At 37.9% G+C, this 15450-nt stretch overlaps 3 protein-coding genes across 7 annotated transcripts; 1 reads left to right on the top strand and 2 right to left on the bottom strand.

Moving 5' to 3' along the window:
• Nucleotides 1-347: 347 nt before the first annotated feature.
• On the bottom strand, nt 348-8532 carry LOC116848705 (protein transport protein Sec24A). 5 transcript variants are annotated; one of them, XM_032825053.1, is made up of 15 exons: nt 8352-8532; nt 7714-7874; nt 6026-7323; nt 5777-5932; nt 5517-5632; nt 5223-5325; nt 4932-5058; nt 4742-4851; nt 3971-4586; nt 3353-3682; nt 3146-3256; nt 2841-3013; nt 2420-2755; nt 2200-2303; nt 348-1954 (listed from the first exon to the last, which is right to left on the bottom strand). In XM_032825053.1, exons 2-15 carry the CDS (start codon nt 7853-7855, stop codon nt 1840-1842), a joined length of 3837 nt encoding a protein of 1278 aa, XP_032680944.1. In that variant the 5' UTR covers nt 7856-7874; nt 8352-8532; the 3' UTR covers nt 348-1839. The 5 variants fall into 5 exon arrangements, with proteins under 5 accessions (XP_032680944.1, XP_032680942.1, XP_032680943.1 ...); XM_032825051.1 differs by having other exon boundaries at nt 3971-4604; XM_032825052.1 differs by having other exon boundaries at nt 4932-5061.
• Nucleotides 8533-8885: 353 nt separating this feature from the next.
• On the bottom strand, nt 8886-12503 carry LOC116848707 (rap1 GTPase-GDP dissociation stimulator 1-B). Its single transcript, XM_032825067.1, has 10 exons — nt 12352-12503; nt 12090-12233; nt 11703-11936; nt 11445-11611; nt 11099-11330; nt 10843-10989; nt 10381-10776; nt 9955-10087; nt 9630-9898; nt 8886-9239 (listed from the first exon to the last, which is right to left on the bottom strand). The coding sequence occupies exons 1-10, from the start codon at nt 12356-12358 to the stop codon at nt 9079-9081; spliced, it is 1890 nt and encodes a 629-aa protein (XP_032680958.1). The 5' UTR covers nt 12359-12503; the 3' UTR covers nt 8886-9078.
• Nucleotides 12504-12610: 107 nt separating this feature from the next.
• LOC116848709 (transmembrane protein 242) lies at nt 12611-15168 on the top strand. The gene is made up of 3 exons (XM_032825073.1): nt 12611-12757; nt 13466-13842; nt 14162-15168. The coding sequence occupies exons 1-3, from the start codon at nt 12685-12687 to the stop codon at nt 14165-14167; spliced, it is 456 nt and encodes a 151-aa protein (XP_032680964.1). The 5' UTR covers nt 12611-12684; the 3' UTR covers nt 14168-15168.
• Nucleotides 15169-15450: the final 282 nt, after the last annotated feature.

Genomic DNA, 15450 nt, shown 5'->3' on the forward strand with positions numbered 1-15450 from the left:
TTATTGTACTAATAAAATGAGTGAATATATTTTGGTTAAAATTATAGCGTAATCAATAGCTATTTCTTAAAACAAGCATATTTCAAATACGTTGCGTTGTTACAGTAGCATCATAAAATAAACAGTAAACGTTTGCACGCTGTGTTTGGATTCTCTGTCTATCTGGGTACGAATGAGTCGGAGAGCGTTACGTTTGGTATCAGCTGAAAGCAGATACCGCGCGCGATGAGTATCTAAAACATTTTTGTCGCGATACAACCGATGAGTTAATACAGAAGTGAATTAGTATGCGAGGATGGGTTAAAGAGGATATATGAACGGATGAACATACAATTATCTCTCGAATATAATGCGTGTAATTTATATATTATAAATCATATATATGTGTATATATATGTATGTATATACACATATATACATATACATATACATATTTTAATAGCAGAACCGATATTCAATGACACAATCGTTAAATATTTAAATTATATAGATCATGTCGTCCCGCGTTATTTTTCATTTTCTTACCCTTTGTCGGGTCGTAGAAGAACAATATGCCAGAAAATGTTGTTTGGCAGTATCAACTCACTGGGTGAGCGAGCGCAGCGCAATTATTTTACAGTATTCATTTAACTAACATTTCTTTCCATTCTCATTTACTAACACTCGCACCAGCGCGCTGTTTTATTCGCCATTACTTAATTATTATTATAAAGTCCTTTACAGGCGAATTGTCTCGAGAATTTATCGTTAATATTTTACATTACTGCGAATCCATTATCCCTCACCACTTCCTCTACCTCCTTCTTTTGTGTACAATTAATTATTTAAGTAATTCAATTGCAACTGTGCAACTTTCGTCGACTGTTCGAAATTATCGTTGAAATATTCGCGACTTTGTTCGCTGCAAAGTCGAATTTTACAATGCGAATCAACGCGTCACTGTCGAGCGAATTAATGTAGAATCAATCACTTTGAATAAGACCTTTCCAGCTGTTACCCTCTTTATTACTTCCAGGTGATTAAATTGCAACTGTGCATTCCTTATCACCGTGAAATGTTACCGCTTTGCGACACTCGCCCAGCAAACAATTTCATTTTATTATTACTTTCATACCAAACATTGCATATTAGATCGCACAAAACCGCATTGATCTAATATTTCGTACCTAATAATTTGCAAATAACATTTCTGGACTTGCAGAAAAATAAATAATTTTTTTATTAATAACAAATAAATAGAGATAACTTTTGTATTTTGTGAATTGCGAATAAAATCGCAGAATAACGAAGCGAAATAGTTTAAAAACAGTTTCCGTATAGAAACGGAAAAGAAAATTTATTCGTCACATATATATATATATATATATATATATATATATATATATTGATATTGCTCCACGAACGAAAAAGATTTTATCATCACTGCTTACGTAAAAATTGCGCGAATTAAAAGTGCTACAAGTATAGCACAAAATCGTAAAAAATCGACTATCGTTTACTGGACGAGCACAAGCGTATACAAAGAAGTTATACATATTTATCCCAAGTGGATGCGCGCAACGAGGACGCGAATCCGTGTATCAGAGATATTGATGGTAAACAATTGTAATAATAATATTAATAATAACAATAATTACAATCTACCATATTTAAATGCGTCAGTGTCTGTCGATAAGGCTATCACTGCTGCGTATGGCAAAATAGTTCTTGAACCACTTGTCCGATATCTTCTATATGAACCCACGACCGATTGATGATGAACCGCGCACACTTCTTAATCACAATGCAATGCGACTTTATGATTTATGAATCCAATGACTCCCCGTAGAATTAGATCGGTCACTCTTTCACTTGCAGCTTGAGATGCTGCAAGAACTCGTAGTAACTAAGTGCTGTTTCGAATCGGTCTTCTATTAATCGCTCGACAAATAATGTTCTGAAATGGCTGTCCTCCCTGAAACATCATCGCCGCGTTATAAAATGCGTCCTGTAATATTGAAAGCAGCAAGAAAAATGAGGATATAATAAGAGAGAATTCGAAGGGGATATGATAAGAAGGTGACATACATTAATCGAATTGTTGTATCAGCGTTGCTAAAATATTTATGATAATTTATATAGTTATTCAATCATTGATTCGTTATTCACTCGACTCAGTGCAAATCAATTCGACATAAAGAAAAACGAATACTCGCTTACCTGATGATTTGTATAGGCACCCAGAACGGTTTCTCTTCTTGCAAACTGAATATAAAATGTCGCAACCGTTCGTTCTCTACTGTGTTCAATTTCGGCAGTTCATACTACAACGGAAATTCAAGATTATTCATTGCATTACTTTATTAGAGAAGAATCTACTTGTGTAAATTTTGGTCCACACAATTCGCGTGTAACCGGCAGAAGTGTTAAATATACTCACTAATTCCTCTGAAATAGATGTAAACGCCGAAACTCCGAATACAGCGGAACAGAACACTGGATTGACGTTCTTGCCGACGTAAATGTAGATCTTGTCGCCAGCGTCCAAGAGGAAAACGCCTCGAGCGTCTAGTCTCTCTGCGGATAGATGAAGTCGCGGCGGTTGAGGACAGATTTTACCTTCGATGTCTTTAGCGTTGCGGTCGTCGAGTGCGTGTACCGGGTACAAATCAGGGTAAACCATTTGCATTAGCTGCGCCAAGGGTAAGGTCTTCAATTGAAACATAGCGAATACACGATCGTCCAAGCGCGTGCTGGTGCCGGACCTAAACGCCACCTGCAAGTTTACGAAAACGGTCGATTACGATAACGAGCGCGTATGTATTGCGCTTCGATTATCGAATCCATCGTTGACTACTTACGCTTTTCAACAACGCGATTATGTATAACGGCAACAACTTTAAGCTTTCCGGCGCTAAAAGTCTGCCGGTACCGCTAGATTGTAGCATTTTGTATGCGGAGAGGACATCGATAGCGACGTTTATTAATGCGTCTCTGGCGTCCGATAAAGATGATTGAAGTGACCGGTCGACAGCTATCCATATAAATATCTATTAATCTAACAATTTTATCGTGATCTCTTCACTATTTACGATCGTTTGGAATTCTCTCCTCTCCTGACTATTTTCCAACTTTATTAAATGGAAGTGTTGGAAGCTCGACTTACCCATTTTCGATAAGAGGCCTACTATACATTGTTGATCCGCGGCATGTAGAATGTCCGATAGATTTTTTACGACTGGCAAGCACAAGGTATGCACTCTGATCCTTCGTTCACCTAGAAAAAAATATAAGATGTTAGAAAAGAAAATATGAAAATGTATGGAGTAACAAAAAATAAGGAGAAAGAGAGAGGAGGAGGGGGGACAATTACCTTTGCTCGAAGTGTAGAGTAGAGCTGCTTGGAAGCACACACTCTGCAAGTCGGAAAGGTTTTCTTCGATAGCGATTTGCATGCCGAAGCCCGCGTCTGGGTTGATGTTTGGCAAAGTGAGAAGATCGGTCGATCGGACGAAAAAGCTGCCGTGGAAGGCCTGAATGCTGAGCCCGCGAGTACAGCGAATCCTCATTACTGCTTCGAAGCCGATCTTTCTGGTCAAATATCGACGGAGCATTCTTTCCAACGTCTCCGCACTCTGTAGCTTCGAAACTCGGAACAACGGCACGTGAAAGATACAGCCACCCGTGAACTTTGACATGCACGCTGTGAAATTCGACACAGATACAAATATATTAAAAACACAATGAAGTGGACAGATACCCTAGTAAAATTCGAATAAAATCTACTAACATTATATTATTTTACGCTGAAAGAGATATTCTCGTGAGTAAATATTTAGTTTTCGTGTAGTCTGTTTTATGATTACTTTATCAAAGTCACATCTGATAAGAGTCGTATAAATGAAATTACATTGTTATTTTATCCAAGTTACGTACGTACCAAATTTTTTCAAATAGATAATAAAAATATTATATATTTCTTATCACTTACATAAAGTTGCCAAGTCGCTGTACTGACTGTTCAATAGGAACAGATCAATCGCAATTTGCTGTCCGCTACAATCCAGAGCGAACCTCTTATAAAAATCTGTCGCTGGATTGAGATGCGGCACGTCTTTGCCCGACCTAGCGTTGGGGTCCTCTCGCGATTGCAAAGTTCCTGGGCCGCAATTAGGCAGACACGTCTGGAAAACAGTGACGCGTCCTCCAGTCGCGAAAAGGAGCTTGTAGGCAGCTTGGAGAGCAGCACCGAGAGCGCAGCTGGTATCGTGAGTACCGTGAAACTTGACGGGCAACTGGGCGAGAAGATCGCGAATGAGCTCTTCTCGCTCCTTCAGATTCACGATCAAGTTCTCGGGACACGGCAGAAACACGTCGTCAATGTCCAACATGATCATTTCGTGTGGCTGCGAGACGTTATCGGGCATGCTAAAGAAGTGTAATGCCGAGTCGACGGCGAGGAAACCAATCTGAGTGCGACTGTCGCCGGGTAGACGTGACAGCTCGTCGGTGATGGTGTTACAAACGATCTGCAAATAGCCGCTTTCTATCGCGAGACGGGATACGTCTACGACGAACAGATAGACTGCGGGCTGAGGTGGACGGAGCTGGAATTCATCGAATTCCTAATTATATCCGTCCGGAATGGGAAAAATTAATTAAAAGAAAAAATAAAAATAAGGGAAACTTAGAATTCCGATTCAAAGAGAATCGGATTGATGTCATTGATTAACGCAAGAAAAGTGGAAAAATAACTACTGACCATGTATTCGCTTGGCGCAATAAACTCTATCGTGCCGTTCTTAGCTTCTGGTCGTCGTGTTGGTTCGCCATACGATTTCGTCACAGGATCATAGTGGAACTCTTCGGGAACTGCAACGACAAGATGCATGTATATTCAAATGCTGCCGTATAAAGCTAAACAATAAACGTACAAGCAGTGAATTTATTACATTCATTTAGCCTGAAACAGAGATTGCACTTCCATCTCTTCATGTCGATGAAAATTACGAAGGGATTGATATATGTTCTGCAAGCTCGACAACGCACGATCGTATTACACTGAATCACTGGTAAATGCTGCTGACAAATGAAAAAATCAAATTAACGAAACTCATTTTTCGTGAGTATTCCGACAGATCAAAAGAATGACAATGTTCTTTTTTATATCTGCATTTTGCACTCACCAAAATATATGTACAAAGTATTTACAACGTTAGATATACTAGCATTGAGGTACATACATTTAAGTCCTTAAATGGATGTATTAGTACGCCAAATGGTAGTCTAGATTTTTGCAGAAGCATATTCGTATCTGGGACTTTCGTCAGCGTACATCTGAATATTCTGTAATCATTCAGTTGTGTATTACACAAACTATATTTAAACTATGTTTACTTTAATAATAACACGAAATTTTTAAACTTTATAAATCTTTCAATTTTGTAAATATACACTGCAATTATTACGTGATAGGAGTATATATAATAGTTCTTTAAATAACAGATATTTTTAAGACACAGAACGGAAAAACTTACTCGGGACTACAATTTGCGGTGTCTAACAATTCCTGTTGTAACTTAATCTTTGGTGGCTCGACTTTTTTAGGCGGCAGTATATTTCTGCCCTGTAAGAGGTCTACCGTTATCGCACCCTGAAGAACAGATTGATTTAATATAATTCTAACATTTATTATAGATTAAATTGTGTATATATATATATATATATATATATATATATATATATATATATATATATATATATATAGTGATCTATGTAATTAAATGAATATAAATACCCATAATTGATCAAAGCCACCCTGTGTTACGTTTAGATTGCTCATCTGATTATTTAACTGATTTAATTGGTCGGGATATACATTAGGATATCTCCTATTTAATGAGTCTAATGGAACATTCGTCATCGGACCGGGATAGTGTAAACGAGTATCATACTAAAAAATTAAAAAGATGAGATTGATTGTGTTTATAAACTATGAGTTGCATTATTTTATATCATGTTATATTCTCAAGTTTTAAAAGCTCACTTGATGTCCTGGAAGCAATCTTGACGACGGTGGTCTCGCGTGCAATTGATTGATTCCTGAAGATGGCATGGTACCCCTTGGAGGTGTCATTGCAGTATTGGCAGTGTCCTGTTGTGGATACTTTCTCTGACCAGCTAAATTTTGATATACATTCAGACCTTGAGAAACACCTCCCAATTCCATGGGGTCCACTTGGCCAGTAAGATGTTGCTGAGGCTGAGTCTGAAGTGGAGGGTGAGGTTGAGGCTGAGGGTGAGATTGAGACTGAGAGTGAGGCTGAGGTTGAAGCTGAAGCTGAGACTGAAGATGAGGATGAAGATGAGGATGAGGATGAGGATGAGATTGAGACTGAGTATGAGACTGAGGTTGAAGTTGGGGCTGAGACTGAGACTGAGGTTGAGACTTCAAAGATTGGGGATAATAATCCTGCGAGTTTCGTACAGCCATGTTGTGAACTTGCTGTGAACTACTGGGGAACAAGCTTTGCGTGTTAGAACTCATTTGCGGTGTCGATGAGGCGCTGAATATACTTTGCTGGCTTCCATAACTGAGTTGAGGACTAATCGAATTTTCCGAAGTAGGCAACTGTGCCTGGACATTCCGAGTCCTTGGTGGTTGCACGCTGGAAGTCTGTGAATCCTGCTGCATATTATTGTCCTGGCTCGAATATTGAGTGACGTTTGGAGAAGGTAGACTAATGTTGGATGGAACTGAAGAGATAGGATGATTCTGATCATACATTGGTGGCTGATTCGCTCTAGGAAAGAGTGCCTGACTGCTTGTCGTTTGATCTGTAGAGACTTGACTAGTCTTTTCGATGCTACTGGGTACACAAGGAACGCCTATAGTGCCTTGCGGAATGTTGGTTGGAGGACTACTGGTCGCCCACTGGTAACTTTGGCTCACTTTAGCAAGTTCCGATTTGATATCCGCAGGTGTCGAAGTTTCCGATTCTGGCGCAAGGTTTCTCGCCAGTGGAGGCATTTGATTTGAAGGAATCATAGGTCTATGATGAGTTTCTTGGTTAGGTTGAGGCACAAAGGCAGTTGAGGATGTGCCAACGTTCTGATGACTGCTAGTGGCATACTGGCCATGTGCGCCGTAAGGGTTAATGGGACTAAATGGCTGCGACGTTCTAGGTGGAGGAGGCAATACATTGGAACTCTGTGATGCAGTTATAGGTGGCATTGGCGGTCGGGACAACTGAGGCCGATACTGGTTTTGAAGATATTGTGTTGGTGACGGATCTCTAGAGGTTTCCCTCGACGGGTCGCGCGAGGATTGTGATGATGGTGTACCTAGAAGCAACAGTTTCAGTCATCACAATTTTTAAAGTGATCTCTCTAGATAAGACTCATCGTTAAAAAATATAAATCCAACAAACATGAAAACATCAAATGATATTTTAATAATGTATTAACGATATGTCTAATGTTATTTGACATCATCCTGCTATTTAGAAAATAAATATTTTAGCTAGTAACATTATTTTTCATATTGTGACAAAATGGGCTCTTACTCTCAACTCTCTTTTACCAATAAAAGTACCTCTAAATAGGTCTAAAAACCAATCAGAAAGCTTATAAACCATATTTAGAAAAAGAGAGTTCAGAATAAGGATCATAATCTTTGAAATATGCCATGTTTAATTGTTTCTTGAGCCATATGTTGTCAAGACCAGAACTTACCAGTTAAATTATAATGAGGGGACTGCATACCATTCTGTTGAGGTGTAGAACTTTGACCATTCACCATAGGCGAGAGATTATTCTTTAGAGTACTATTGGATTCTACATACAGCGGATACTGGTAACCACTTGGCTGTGACATTCTGTCCCTCTAAAAGTCACTAAAATCAAATGTGTCATTAAGGAAATATTACAAGATTTTTCCAAAGATACAAAAAAAGAGACACTTGAAATCAATGAATGATTGTAAGTTGTTAGACTCAAAATCTGTCATTGTCAAGTTTTAGAGCAGATCCAGGATATGTAATAACAACATAGAAAAAATATATATAACGTCTAGTTTCTATTTCAATTTCTCTTGTGCATCAAAGGTTATAAAAAGAGCTCAGGCAGCTCGTTTAAATTCTATTGGAATGTCACAGAGGATGCAGGAGATTGGAAATTGAATAGGTTAGAGCGAGAAGATCAGCCACATCACACGTGTTACGCGTAGATTAGCATTCTCAATAAACGATAAGGAAAGTATAGATTGCAGCAGATTGACGTTTATGAACTTAAAGCGCACTGTCAGCGTGCCGAAAGGTTAAAGTGGCGAAGACGGCTCGGGACACACGGGCACCCGCGAGAATTCGGCTTACCTTGCGATGGGCGCGACACCGAAATTAGGAACGGCCGGATGCAGACCCGCGCATCGCCCCTCGTTGCCGTTTAATTTCTCCCAGCGATCTCACGAATATTATAGCGCACCGATTCGTGAGCAAACGAACAGCACGCACAACATTACGTGGCAGCTCGCGCGACTGCCGCGCCATGGCGTGGCACTTGCCGCCTCCGAGCTAAAGATGCTGGTGCCGCTGATAGTCTTGAAAGATGATGCATCGTCCTTGAAAAGTATCTTTCGAATCTCAACCCGTACTGGCTATTTTCCATATTTTAATCTCGTCTTTTAAATAATGCCTCTCGATTGAACACATATATATATAGATAGAAATATACATATCTAATTATGTAACAGAAATACCAGTTGATTTCTCAAAGTGCACGATGAAAAAATGCGAGGACCAGTACGGATGTCTGGTCCACGGATTCTATCGTGATGTCAGGGAGAGATTCAGTTGACTTTTAAGGTATTTTTGCGTGAAATCCTAATTAACGGTGTAAAAGAACTGATATGGATGGCATGTACACCAATAGAATATGTATTTCTCTGGACAAGTAAAATACACTTTGCAATCTGTATGTCAAGTTGGCGAGGAGTTTTGGTCATTGGGGAGATTCGCACAACTCTTCGGAATGACGGAAAATACATCAATGGGAATGGCAGCGCGAACTCGGTGTTCCCTTCCGAGAAATCACACAAACAGATCATGATTGGTCGGGTTGCTTCTGATCGAAGCTCGCTTCCAGGGCCGCGCAAAGCGCGTTGACGCGCGTCCGCAGTTCCGCAGTGTTCTCGCTTTCGTGCGAGCACAAATTTTTACACGTGCTGGCCAACCCGCAGCTCTTCAGATGTTTCTTCAGTTGGTCTAAAACGAAACAACGTTAGATTGTTTGGACAGTCGAATTATCAGTCGGTCTTGCTCATTGACGTATTTTTCTTGAATAATAAATTACAGAAAAAGATTTTTTTTTTCATAAAAACTGATTTACAATATATCCTTTCTTTATTTTTTCTGGCTAAAGGTTCAAGTCAGAAAGAGATAAAAAGAAAGAAACAGGAATTCATAAAGCTCATTGTAAACCTTGGCTAAAAAGAATCTTAAAAAAAGTAAATTAAAGAATAAAAGTACTAAAAAAAAAAAGATCAAAACAATAAAGATGTCCAGAATTAGATACGTGCCGGGAAACTGATATTTTTATTTTAATTTTTTTAAACAATAAGCTCAAAAATAGAATCGCGTCAGATATTTATGTACCTGATTGCACGACACTGTTCAGTAACGACAGTGCGTTCAGTACGATGTGTATGTCAAGATTATCAGCACGCGTTTCAAAGAATTCGCACATGTTACGGCCGAAACCCGCTGCGATCAGCAGTTCCTCGGATTCTGCCGGACAGATCTTCGTTAATATCGTCAGGCCCAGGATCGCTTCGTTTTGCATCAACGAATGCTGCGCTAGGAGCATGTTTACTAGATGCTGCACTGCGTCGTATTTGATGATCGACAGGGCGATCTGCTTATCCCTGAAAGGTGCGTATGAAATTTCGAGATTGCGTCTTTGACGTAATCGAAAACGAACCTGCTGTTATTTATTAGCCAAGCGATCAATCGATTCGCTTCGCCCTTGACGCCAGGATGGTCCTCGATGCTGCACCACTCAACCGCCCGCTTGATCAAGTCTTCTCTTCGTCCTAAGGACACAGCTGCTTCCCCTAAAAGAAACACACATATTTCTAGATGTCTACTGGTCGTCCTTGGCTCTCTGGATACGATCAGAGGTGCATATTTTCTTATCCAAGATAGGGTGTAAGATAGACTGTAAAATGTACTTGCGTTACAATCGTTAACGTTGTTCATCGCGTGAATCCCGCTGTGTTCGGTTTTCCCATTCAATAAATTCAATAAAACGTAAAAAGAGCAACCCAGAAATAAAAATCACGTTACTCACGCTGAATGACAATAAATGGAGATTGAATTCTTCAGAGAGATTTAGCGGCGCGCTTACTTTGGCCGTCCATGACTATTCTGAGCGTTCCCAGCAATTTGAAGACGACAGGGATAGTGGGGATGTCTAACATAGGATAGAGCACGTCGATCAGGCCGTCCGCGAGTATCAGCGACTTATTGTCCGCGGGTATGACGAGATTGCGCAGAGCGCTCAGCAGGGCGTGCTGGCATCTGATGTCGCCAGACTTGTCGCCGTTCGTCTGGAGAAGCTTCAGCAGCTTCCGATGTATACCTTGTTCGACCATATGTTTACAGTGTGTATCGGTGCGCGCAAAGTTGCCCATAGCCAGAACAGCAGTGATCTGCAAGTCTTCGTCGTCGCTCTCTAACCATTCCACCAGTTTCTTATAGACAAGACCTTTACTGTCGTCGTAGAGGAAGTTCATGCTGTCATCTGAGAAGAGAACGATATGTCCATTAAAGTTCAACGAATTCTAAAGATTTGTTCTCTCAAACTTACCTCCTGTTAAGATCAAAACGATCAAATTGCAGGCGACTTTCAGAATGGACCGCGTCTCTTCGTCGTTGCACCGTGGACCGTGTTTCTCCAACAGTTTCAGTAGCAACTCGCATACTCCTGCTTTGGCCAGCAGCAACTTTGGCTCCTCTGCGAGTGAGAGAGAGAGAGAGAGAGAGAGAGAAAGAGACGTATCATTCTCGTCAATTGTATTATTCTGTAGTGAAGTATTGAAGTATTGAAATTATCATCGACTTGCCATCCTCCGCTTGACCGTGCAACAACTCCAAACACATCTCGGACAGTTCGGAGGAAGTATCGCTGGATAATATGTTGACCAGAATTACAGTTAATCTCTCATCAAGGAATATAATATTCGCGTCATTTAATATGCCGAGAGTGAGTAAGGCGTGCATAGCCGCTTCACCACCATTGACCCCATCCTCTTCTAAAATACTGCAGATAATCGATACCGTGTCTTCTTCGAGTGCCTGATAAAGGACATAAAATTAAAATTATCATCCATCATTGCTTATGATACTGGAACTTTATTGTGGATCAGTAGTCACAGTGCAATACGTTCAAGCAGAATATAGCTTTTTTACCTTTTTGTGCAACGATTCCTGGTCTACTAGAAAATTTAATAAAAATCCAGCAGCCACATTCCGCAGAAAGCTGGCACCTTCAGAATTTTTTAATGCTATACCAACTTTAAGCACCTTCAAGATCACTTTTAAACCATCTTCCTCTCTTACCAGTTTCTTGCCATTCTCTGTCGTCGCAGGAAATAATAATAGCAGTATAGCAGTATAATAATATAAGGTTATGTGAAATAAATTTGTAAATATAACTGTTGTAACTACCATTTTCATAACAAATATTTCCTAGTGCTCTGGAAGTCTGTGTCAATATATCTATATCCTTTTCCTTCAGCAAACTGACCAATGTTCGTACTAATTCCACACTTGTGCATTTCTCTCTTCCTCTCTCAGTTTTTGCTATCTCAGCGATAGCCTTTGCTGTTTTTGCTACAATCTGTTTAGACTTATGTCCCAGTAATGTTAAAAAAACTTCATCAATGAGTAACTCAGTAGTCTCTAAAATTATATATCACTCTTTAGTTATGACTTTAACATAGTATATTATTAAATCATATAATTTGGTAAGGAACCGAGAAAAGTAATAAATATAAGGATAGTCATACAAATTTAGTACAAATGAATATGTATAATACAAGCTTTCCATTGTACCTCCAATTGAAGTTTTGCTAACGTTCACTACGGAATCCAATATCTGTACAATATTGGAATGTTCATTCTCATTCTGCGAGGCCTCAAGATTCACAACATGCTTCAAATCGTCCACAAGTTTATCGATATTATGTTTGGATTCGCCTATTAATATACACAGAAATGAGAAGGAAATTGTTAAACAATCTCTTGAATGTAGACAAAAATGAGTAACAGGGAGTAAATATATTTTGGAGTCTAGTGGATCGCAATAAATAATTACCTTCCATTTCTGCACGAGCAGATCCGCGCCAAAAGTCCGCACAACTCGATTCACCCGAATCGCACTTTCCTCAGATACTGTTTCAACGCGTACCAAAAAAAGTCCGCGGCCCTTCCGACTACTTATGATGCAGGGTGCGTTCGGCGAGCATGCTACCAGCGCTATTTAGCTAACGCGTCATTCTGTCCTTATTATATGTCTAAAGAACGATAAAGATAGAATGACATGTAGCGTTGATAGCGCGTTCCCTAAACGCATCCATGGAATAACTCAGAGGTGAATCTGGGCGCTTTAAAAATGGCGGATGCCGCCGTCGGTTAAATTTCTTCGGACATGATGGCGGAATCAAACGACGCTACGAAAACATCTATTACGGAATCTGCGAAGTATAAGGAGAGAATTTATGGTAAGTGTCATTCAGAAATTATATCGGAAAATATATAAATGCATGTGCGACTTGCTCATGAGCTAACCTCACTTGTGTAAAAATAATATAAATTCTTTACCGTTGGATATGTTATAAACACATAAGAAACGAAACAAGGATGTAATTAGAATTACGTCGAAGATGTAATTAGAAACATTACTCCATGTTGTTTATCCTTCAGCACATAAATCATTATACGGTACTTGAGATAACATAACCAATTAGTTCATAACCTCTGTCTTATTTCTCCCGATTTCGTTCGCTCTATTACGAAATTCGTTTCTACATTCTGTTTTATTGACTTTTATATCTATGTCGCTATAATTATTCATACAATCGCCTAATCTAACCTAACATAACCCCAAAGCTTTTCACTCAGAATACACTGATTACCACATTATATATTAACATTTTATATGAATGAAACAATTGGGAAATATTATTTTAGAATGTTATTACAAACTATGAAGTCAACTTTTCATGATTGTATAAAATTAATATTTGAACTCTTTTATTTGACTAGTTATTGTTCTATCGTTTAAGTATAGATTTTCCGCAACTGCTAATTCATATTCAATTTTGAGATTTGCTACCATGTATTTTTCAACTTTCCATCTTTTATGATCATTAATGATCATGTGATAGATGCTTAATGCTGTTTCAGTAAAACCATTAATATTTTTATAGCTGTGGCATTCCTGAGTGCTGTCACTGGCATTTCTGCCCTTGCTGGTTTTTCCAGAGCAATAGCAGCTGCCAGAAAACAAGATCCAAAATATTTTGGCAAAGGAATTTCCAGTGTTCAAGGACTCCATGAAACTGGAGCCTCACTGGCACTAAGAGCCCTTGCTTGGGGTTCGTTTTATGCCATCACAGGATGTAGCTTACTTTTCTATGGAATCTGGAAGATTTCTGGAGCTACTAATGCAGAAGAATTTAGGTTTAAGATGGGTTCTTTGCTACCAAGTATACCCAAGAATAATCCACCACAAAGCAGGACAGAGTTTGAGGGTTTAAGAGATCTGTTGACTTATGTTTCTGAGGATTGGGGCCAAAGCAAAGAGGTAATTTGATTAATTTTAAAATATTAAGTGTTTTTAAATCACTTTACACTTAGAAGTCTCAAATATCGAAAAAATCAAGAAATTAAAAATTAAATTATTAATATTTAAAATTTTAGTATATATAGTTTCAAGAAATATTCATATAAGAAAAAATTTCAAACTTTTTGGCAAACTATCTGCAACTATTTAATGAGAAATCAGTCGTCAGTTTATATTAGTAATAGTTGTCACTGATAATTAATTTCAATTATCACTGATAATTAATTTCAAATGTCATTCTCAGCGTTTAATTAAAAAGGCTGTCATTTTTTTCTTACAGGAATAAAAGAAGAAATTCGAATGCATATATTTCATCTTATCTCTGACTGCTTGTACTGTTGATATCTGGTAACGTGTGAATAACGTGATTATTCAAGGATCGTATGATCACACATGTGAGTCACATGCAATTTTAGCATGCTAAAAAGTACATTGCATAAACGTTTATAAAGTATAAACGCAAGCAAAATTATAACTCGTATATTTAACTACAAGTTAAGATGTTTGTAAATTATTGATTAAAACTTAAGGAAAATACTTTATATTCATTATATATGTATAATTAATTTTAAGTTGAATCAATAAGTCAAAATTTAATTTTAAATTTTTAGTTTGGTCAATAAATTATATAGAATTATAGCAATGGAGAAATATGACATTTTTTTCTTGCTAGTTCAACAGTTTTATGAAAAAAAGAGACCAGAAGAAAAAAAGACACAAAAAGAAAGGAATCCGATGAATTCTTAAAGATAATATGACGTTAATATCTTAACATCTCTTTTCCAAAAAGAATAAACTCGCAAGTTGTCTGAAAAAGATTAGTCACGTTAAAGAACGTGACATGTTTATTTATGTTAACTGGAATGTGTAAAGTACAAAGGTAATCTTGAAATGACAGATTACATAAGCAATGACGACGTAACGTTAAGTAATCTGCCATACGCGGAAAAGTGCAGAACATATAGTTACCGAACCATTCCCCATACATGCTTACGAACAAAAAAATAACAATTGCTTAATTTTTCCGGGAGATCGTAACTCATCAAAATTCTGAATCACGATTTAGGAACTGGAATAGCACAATATGTACATAATAAATACGCATTTATAAGCAGTTTTTTAACAAACAATATGTACTTCCGCAATAATATTACGGTTATAGTTATATGTGCGTCCAATTTAAAATACAATGTTAGAAAAAAATATCTTACGCATGATTTTGGCAAACTTTTTTAAGTTTTTTTTCAAGATGCCTTGAGCTTTATAATTAAAAAAATTACAAATTAATATCTTGTGATTTTACTGCATTTAAAATTTTTTAAGTAAAACTTCTGTTTTACTTTGCACAAAGCTGATTCATTCTTTGTGAATACATATTATGATTTTTTTGATATTTGAGTTTGCAGTGAGCTAATCAATGATGTAATATTTATACACTGCTCATCAGGTTCAATCTTAAAAGAAATTTGTTCATCCTCATTTATCAAACAATAATCCTGGGAATATTTCTTAACGTATTTGCATTATTTAGGTCGAGATTTTTATTTACGTGTTTGCATTTCCCTACGA

Source organism: Odontomachus brunneus, unplaced genomic scaffold, assembly GCF_010583005.1.
Source record: "Odontomachus brunneus isolate Ranch 3 - 2012 unplaced genomic scaffold, Obru_v1 Obru_scaffold_097, whole genome shotgun sequence".
Classification (NCBI taxonomy): Eukaryota; Metazoa; Arthropoda; class Insecta; order Hymenoptera; family Formicidae; genus Odontomachus; species Odontomachus brunneus.

Excerpts from the sequence above, each read along its gene's own strand:
- LOC116848707 (XM_032825067.1), bottom strand. Across the intron at positions 10,777-10,842 it reads CGTTTTGATCTTAACAGGAG|ATGACAGCATGAACTTCCTC; the intron begins GTAAGTTTGAGA and ends TTCTCTTCTCAG. Across the intron at positions 9,240-9,629 it reads GAACAGTGTCGTGCAATCAG|ACCAACTGAAGAAACATCTG; the intron begins GTACATAAATAT and ends GTTTCGTTTTAG.
- LOC116848705 (XM_032825048.1), bottom strand. The coding sequence starts at position 7,855 with ATGTCACAGCCAAGTGGTTACCAGTATCCGCTGTATGTAGAATCCAAT. Across the intron at positions 5,933-6,025 it reads GATTGCTTCCAGGACATCAA|TATGATACTCGTTTACACTA; the intron begins GTGAGCTTTTAA and ends TTAATTTTTTAG. Across the intron at positions 1,955-2,199 it reads GTGCCTATACAAATCATCAG|GGAGGACAGCCATTTCAGAA; the intron begins GTAAGCGAGTAT and ends ATGATGTTTCAG.
- LOC116848709 (XM_032825073.1), top strand. The coding sequence starts at position 12,685 with ATGATGGCGGAATCAAACGACGCTACGAAAACATCTATTACGGAATCT. Across the intron at positions 12,758-13,465 it reads GTATAAGGAGAGAATTTATG|CTGTGGCATTCCTGAGTGCT; the intron begins GTAAGTGTCATT and ends ATATTTTTATAG.